This window comes from Dipodomys spectabilis, unplaced genomic scaffold (genome assembly GCF_019054845.1).
Source record: "Dipodomys spectabilis isolate Male_0828 unplaced genomic scaffold, ASM1905484v1 ptg000273l, whole genome shotgun sequence".
Lineage (NCBI taxonomy): Eukaryota > Metazoa > Chordata > Mammalia > Rodentia > Heteromyidae > Dipodomys > Dipodomys spectabilis.
The window spans coordinates 9,999,713-10,006,945 of NW_024870950.1; the positions used below are offsets into that span (position 1 = coordinate 9,999,713).

At 46.6% G+C, this 7,233-nt stretch overlaps 1 protein-coding gene across 1 annotated transcript; it reads right to left on the reverse strand.

Annotated features, from left to right (window-relative positions):
• Nucleotides 1–737: 737 nt before the first annotated feature.
• Nucleotides 738–7,233, reverse strand: Pdp2 (pyruvate dehyrogenase phosphatase catalytic subunit 2). Its single transcript, XM_042700760.1, has 2 exons — nt 7,110–7,233; nt 738–4,020 (listed from the first exon to the last, which is right to left on the reverse strand). Exon 2 carries the CDS (start codon nt 3,971–3,973, stop codon nt 2,387–2,389), a length of 1,587 nt encoding a protein of 528 aa, XP_042556694.1. The 5' UTR covers nt 3,974–4,020; nt 7,110–7,233; the 3' UTR covers nt 738–2,386.

Here is a 7,233-nt window from a genome sequence, read left to right on the forward strand (position 1 = left end):
CTCTCTCAATATATCCGCTAAAACTCAAGAAATCTATTAGGCAGAGAAAAAACACAGACATGCTTAGAGACACAAGTGGAAGTCTGTGTTCTATCAACTGCCTCACAAATAACTGAATCAGATATATTTATGATCTCTGCCAGGCTCTAAAGTGGGATTCAGACACCACGTGTGCCAGTAAGGCTCTAGGGTTTAGCTGCATGGAAAAACAAGGGCAAAGAAAATGCTAGACAAGTAGAGTCCTTGGTCTGAGCAACAAATCTATTTGCTAGTGATTCACTTTCTTACCTTTTCTTTTTTTCTTTTTTTTTTTTTCATGGTGCTGGACATTGAGCCCATGGCTTGCTAGGTAAGTACTCTACCACTTGAGACATAACTCTTTTGTTTTGAGATAAAATTTTGCCCCTACCTGGCCTCCAACTTGTGATCTTCCTGCCTCTGCTTCCTAAATAGCTAGGATTACAGGCATACATTATCACAGCTGGCTGTGATTCACGTTTATTTTTGCATTAATGTCTTAGAGACCAGAAGGAACCATAATAACTTCAGAATTTAAAAAAAAAGCAACAACAACAACAAAAACAAAAACAACCAAGTCTTAAGTACCCCCAAAGAGCTTATCTCCTCATATAAAGCCATATCACTAGAGATAAGTAGAAAATATACAGAGGGCTGGGATGTAGCTCAGTGGCAAAGCGCTTGCCTAGCAAGTGCAACGTCCTGGGTTCGATCCCCAGTACCAAAAAAGACCAAAAAAAAAAATACAGTTACAAAAAAAAAAAAAAAAGAAAATATACAGAGACATGTCCCCAAGACAGACATAGTCCAAATCTTGGCAGAATGTTAGCTGAGACACAGACAAAAATGAGGATGTTAACCCTAGTTATTTGCTTTTCTTTTCCATGAGGGGGCTAGAGAAGGCAAAGGATCAACTAACTTAGTTGGACCACACTGAAGAGTTCTGATGCGGGTTTTGTGAATTAATACTTTAAAAATAATATTTGTGTTTCCATTTAGATACACATTTCCGTTATTTAAATACTACAGCCACCCACCAGAAGAGGAAATTTATCTCCCAAAAAGGATCCATGTGGGTTAATTTCTAAGTAAATACAAAAGAACTCTGCTGCCCATGGAAACCACGAGGTTTTTATTTTGCTCAACTCCTATACTAAATATGGTCTAATTCCTGAGGATTCGTAATGGCGATTTATAACCGTCAGGGGCAGGTGTCCCATCTGATAAGTGTCCCTCCTCCCTTCTCCCCACTGCCTCACAGGAAGCAGACAGACAGCCTTGGCTGCTCCTTAGGCCCTTCCTATTTTCACCTCTCCAGATTCAGGCCCCAATCTCAAGTACCCAAACCTCTACATAAACTCATCTTGCCTTAAATGTCAGACATAATTACCATGTGACTGCATTGTGTTCTTTCCTGCAGCCGTTTGAAAAGGGAACAGGTGAAAAAACTCTTCCTATCAAACACAGGATGAAATCAGGCAACGCCGAAGGAGTATGTCAGATGGAATTAACATAAATGTTTGAAATACATAACCAGAAGGTCTAACTACTATGAGGCTAAGTTAAGGGGCAGATGTCACACTAATAAAAGACAGAAGTTTAGGATTTGACAGAAATTGCCCCCTAGTATGGCTCAAAGGTTCAGGGTTGGGACTCCATAGTGAGACTAATTGCTGCATAAGTTAATTAGGCTAGGCCAGAGGTCTAGACCCTCTCTGTCAGCTGCAGAACAAAACAAACAGTCTCTAATGTGCTTACAGTAGGCCTACTTGGTTTGAAGATGCTGTTTTAAAATAAACTAAAACAGAACTAGAATGAAGTATTACAGAATATCGTCATAAGAATAATCATTTTTAAAATGTTAAAATATTGCATAGAAAAGTGTCCTGTAGTGCACTTTGTAAATCTAGGCTTTAATGATTTAAAAAAACAAAATGAAACAAAAAACAAAAAAACTTCATAACCTAAAAATATATGACTGAAGTCAGAATTACCAAGCCTGAAGATTTTACCATTAGATCTCAGAAGATCCTCGGGTTCTTTATTTTCAGAATCATGATTAAATGTTGTCCTTTGAACACTCAGGATAACATAGTTTAAAAATATCTAAGTACTGTGCACAAGCCAATTCTATGGTCTTTACTCTGTGTTCTCTCTGCATAGAAGCTCTGACTGGCACCAGCAGGGACATAAAATCATTGCTAATGTTTTTAAATCTAGGCTGACTCTTTTTTCCTTCTCATGTTAGTCAATTATTCAACAAGGTACATCTGAGTGTTTGTTGAACAGTAAAGGTCTGACTAGCTCATTTAAGAGCACGTGAAAATATTTTAATGAGCCTTAGCCTTGGCAATAGAACAGGAGACTCTTAACCCCCCTTATAATAGGCATCAATTGAGTCTGAGTTAAAATAGACCACAGTGACAGTGATATCATCCCTGTACATCCTGGCTAGGTCTTCTGGCAACGTCAGCATTGCAGCCAGCCGCTCGGGCTCCATCTCCCCATACTCGTTGCTCCCAATGGCATGTCTGATCAGATGTGTAGCTGCATTCTGGTCAGCCGTGTGGAGCCCACTGGCTTTTCTTTGCAGCAGCAGACTCTGCATGAGCCCTAGGTTGGTGGGTCGCTGGGCCAGGTCTGGCTTGTGGTGATCCGCCTTGGATAGGTGCCCCGCCACAAGTCTCAGCACGTCCTCGTTGCCCAGCATGTCCCATAGGCCATCTGAAGCCAGCACGAGGAACTTATCCTGAGGCCTCAGCCTGTGGTATGTAACCTCAGGCTTGGCAGTCAGGTAGGGTGGAGTATAATAGTAGGGCGGGGTGAACTGGTAGATGTTGAGGGCCTCAGTGTCAAAGCCCCTCTCTAAGACACTGCGTTGTAGTTCTTTACTCCACTTCAGCTGCACATCGCCAAAGGCCCTGCAGGGTATGAGGACACCCAGTAGTCTGTCATCCATGATAAGTGTCCTGTCCTCTGACTCAGGGTGTTCCCTCTTAAGTCGGGACAGTTCGGCCTGATTCCAGGCATTGTGGTCACGAGTGAGCGGTAAACAAGTCCATCTGCCATTGTCTTCTTGGACGCCAAGGATGGCCCGGCAGTCACCAGCATTTGCCACATGCAAGTGAACTCCATTGATATGGGCCATGCAAGCTGTTGCCCCAGAGAAAGCCACTTGGAGTAACAGGTTCTTTGCCACCTCATCTTCCAGTGGGGCCTGAACTTCCAGGGAGATGTCAGAATCCAGTCTCTGGAAGGAGTGCATCAATGCTTCCTCAATGCTCAGCCCCATCTCCATGTGCAGGTCAAGCAGTTCCTGCCAATAGACACGGAGGTGGTCCAGATGCACTGATGTGACATCCTTGTAGATACTGTCCCCTGGGTGCTTGAGCCACTGCAGGATTGGCAGCAGGGGTTTCATATTCTCCATCGCTTCCTCCATCTGCTCCAACGTCTGGTGGGACATCAGGGACACTGCCATGTAGTAGAAGAGTCTCTCACTCACTGCTTGCGCACACGCGTGACCACCGTGTCCATCAAAGATGCCGAACATGAGCCCATTGGTCTGCAGACAGGAAGCAACACCTTGCCGGTCCTCCACTGGGGAATTGGCAGCCAGCTGGTTGCTCTCAAAATGCAGCACGGAATTTGGGACTCCACTGACCAAATCAATCTTGTGGGCTGACTCACCAGCTCGAAGCACTTCATTTACCTGCTCGGGACTGAGCTGCAGGTGGAAATCCTCTTCCTCTGTTGATGTGTGCCGGTAGGCTTTTTGTAGAGGGAAGGTATTACAAAGGGATCTGCTTTTCAGAGAAGGAGTTGCTTGGCAAAGGAGTCTCCATTTCAATTGATTCCCATTTGTGACACTCCTTGAATATAAGCGTCTGCCCCCTTGTAAAGTGGCAATTCGGTTCCTGGCAGAATGAAAGACCCAAGACACAGTACTTGACATTCTGAAACTAGCCCAGCAAGTAGAGGTTTTTGTTTTTGTTTTTAAGCCTGCAAAATAAGGAAGAGGTTAATCAGGTTTTTATATATTCTACTTTTATTTTTTTATTTTTTGTTTTTTTTGTTGTTGTTGTTGGTCATGGGGCCTGAACTCAGGGCCTGAGCACTGTCCCTCAGCATTTCGGCTCAAGGCTAGCGCCCTACCACTTGAGCCAAAGCGCCATTTCCAGCTTTTTCTGCTTATGTGGTGCTGAGGAATCAAACCCAGGGCCTCATGCATGCAAGGCAAGCACTCTACCACTGAGCCACCTTCCCAGCCCCTATATTCTACTTGTATAGAGCCACTGATGGTATTGTTCCTTCCTCCCAAGTGGCCTATGGTTCTTTTTTTTTTTTAATTTAATTTTATTTTATTTGTGAACATACTGTACAGAGGGGTTACAATTACATGGGCAGGATAATGCGTACATTTCTTACCAAGCATTGCAGCCTCCTCCTTTGTGGCCTATGGTTCTTGTTACTCTCCTTCCAAAATCCTTTCTTATGCCAGAGCCTAGTGGCCAGTTTCTGTGTCACAATCCCTCTAGCAGACTAGAAATGCTCGTTTAGATATCCGTTTCCCTGCTAATCTGTACACAGCATGAATTAAGGAACTGTAGCTGCCTTATCACATGCTCTCCAGTATCCAGCCCTGGTTCCCAGTACTGGTTAAATGTGGCATGTTCGATGCCTAAAGGCACATGAGTGTGACCCTAGCTGTCTAGCATCAGAACACTGCTTCATTAGTCTGAACTCCCATTATTCACTAGTGGAATTTGAATATTAGTAGTCTAAGAATGGTTTATTAAAATATGACCTGCTGGGTGCTGGTGGTTCATACTTATAATCCTACCTACTCAGGAGGCTGAGATCTGAGGACTGCGGTTCAAAGCCAGCCAAGGCAGGAAAGTGAAACTCTTATCTCCAATAAACCACCAGAAAACAGCAAGTGGAAGTGGCACTGTGGCTCAAGTGCTCAAGTGGTAGAGCACTCACCTTGAGCTGAAGAGCTCAGGGACAGCACCCAGGCCCAGAGTGAAGCCCCACAACCAACATTCATGCACACACAAACACACACACATACACACACACACACAACCTTTCCTTCAAAAAAAAGGTACTTATTGTTTTTGTCATTAAGTAGATACTCATCAAGTAGTTCTGAACATATTTTTTTATGTGGTATCTTTGAATCCTGCATTCCTGTTAGTAATTTTTTTTATTTAATGGACACACTATATACCATTTTGGCATAAGTAATCACACTTTACTTATCTGTTCACTATTGCTGAAAATTTGGAGGTTGTTTCCACTAACCTACTATTTTATTTATTTGTTTATGTGCAGATATTTGGGGCCTGAACTCAGAGCCTGGATGCTCTTAGCTTTTTCCCACAAGGCTAGTGCTTTTCCATATGAGTCATATCTCTACTTTCTACTTATTTGGTGGTGTAATTGGAGATAAGAGTCTCACTGAGGGCTGGGAATGTGGCTCAGTGGTAACGTGCTTGCCTAGCATGCATGAAGCCCTGGGTTTGATTCCTCAGTACCACATACACACAAAAAAAGCTGGAAGTGGTGTGGTGGCTCAAGTGGTAAAGGGCTAGCCTTTAGCAAAAGAAGCTCAGGAACAGTGCCCAGGCCCTGGATTCAAGCCCCAGGACTGGTTTAAAAGAGAGAGAGGGTGGGGGGAGAGACAGTGAGTCTCTTGCTGAACTTTCCTGCCCTGGATATCTGACTTTGAATCATGATCCTCAGATCTCAGCCTCCTGAGCAGCTAGTTTTACAGGTGTGATCCACTAGCCCCCAGCTTTAATGTATTTTTTAAATACCCAACTGCACAGAGCCTAGCTGCTGGATCATCATTTGAGGCTAACAGGGCAAAAAAATCTGTGAGACCCCCCTCCCCTATCCCAACCAATAAAACGCTAGGCACAATACTGGGAGCCTTTCATCTCAATTACTAGGAAAGCATAAATGGGAGGATTGCAGTCCAGGCCATAAGCTAGGAAAAACAAAAAGGGAGGGGGGGCGGGCCTAGGGGCATAATCCAAGGGATAGAGAACATGGCTGGCAGCTGCAAAGCCTTGAGTTTGAACCCTGGTACCACCAAAGAAATGAAACAACACCCGAGAGACCAAAACACCAAACTACATAGCCTTGTGCGGTAACCTTTTCCTCACTTAGATTTTATTCTGCATATTTTCCAAAGGAGGAATCAGCCAGTAGGTCAAAGGGTATTAACTCATTAATTTCCCAAAGTTTCACATCTGTTTCCATAAAGGCATAAATGAAAGTTTCCTGGTACCTTCGCCCATCTCTCCTATTTTTCCTGGGGAAAGCAGGGAAACCCATTCTCTGGGGAGGGAAGGCTCATTTCCTTCGTGTTTGGGAGATTTCATTTACGCATCCTGCCCTGCCCTGCCCAAGTTACTCTCTGGACTCTGGAGAGCACCCAACGTTGAGGATCGTCCCCTCTCCACCCACCCTCCTGACCCATGAGGTCAGTCCGGGACACAGAGGGCTCGGGACACTCCTGGGCCTGGCAGCGATGGCAGGCGATGATGCGCGGCGACCTCTCAAACCATCTCGGTTCCCTAAAGAAAACTGGTCTCCAGTTCGAGTCTCGGGGCCCACAACCTCGAAGATAAGTGAGCGGGTTCTGTGGCCCAGAAAACCCGACCTCCCTGCAGCCCCCAGCGGCCAGGGCCCAGAGAGGTACTCCCGAGTCAACCCACCGGGGAGGAGTCTCTGCGCCTCGGCTTCCCGCGGGAGAAGACGGACGCCGAACCCACCGGGTGCTGCGCGGCTAAAGCGCGTCCCCGCCGCTCCGCAGCGCGCCCCCGCCCGACCCCGGACCCACGTGGCGCGCACGCGCGAGTGGCGTGACTGTGACTGCGGCGCGCGCGCGCGAGTGGCGTGACCGTGACCGGCCCCGAACTGGTCCCGCCCTCCAACTCACCTCCCCTCCCCTCCGCTCCGCAGCTCCCCTCCGCCCCATCACCTGAGCGGGTGCGCGCGCCGGAAAGAGCTAGGGGCCCCGGGAGCCCGGTAGTGGAGGAGGAATCCACGTCCCATCGTTCACCCATCCCCTTGCTTACCTGGGACCTCCGTCCCCTTCTCACCAGCTTGGCACCCGGTCCCTGGCCCTCGACTCAGCGCCTGCGCACAACGCAGAGGCGGCGGGCTACTACTCCCGGGTCCTACTTCCCTGAACAGGCTGAG

What these genes read in the sequence shown, in the direction of transcription:
- Pdp2 (XM_042700760.1), bottom strand. Translation starts at nt 3,973, where the DNA reads ATGTCAAGTACTGTGTCTTGGGTCTTTCATTCTGCCAGGAACCGAATT.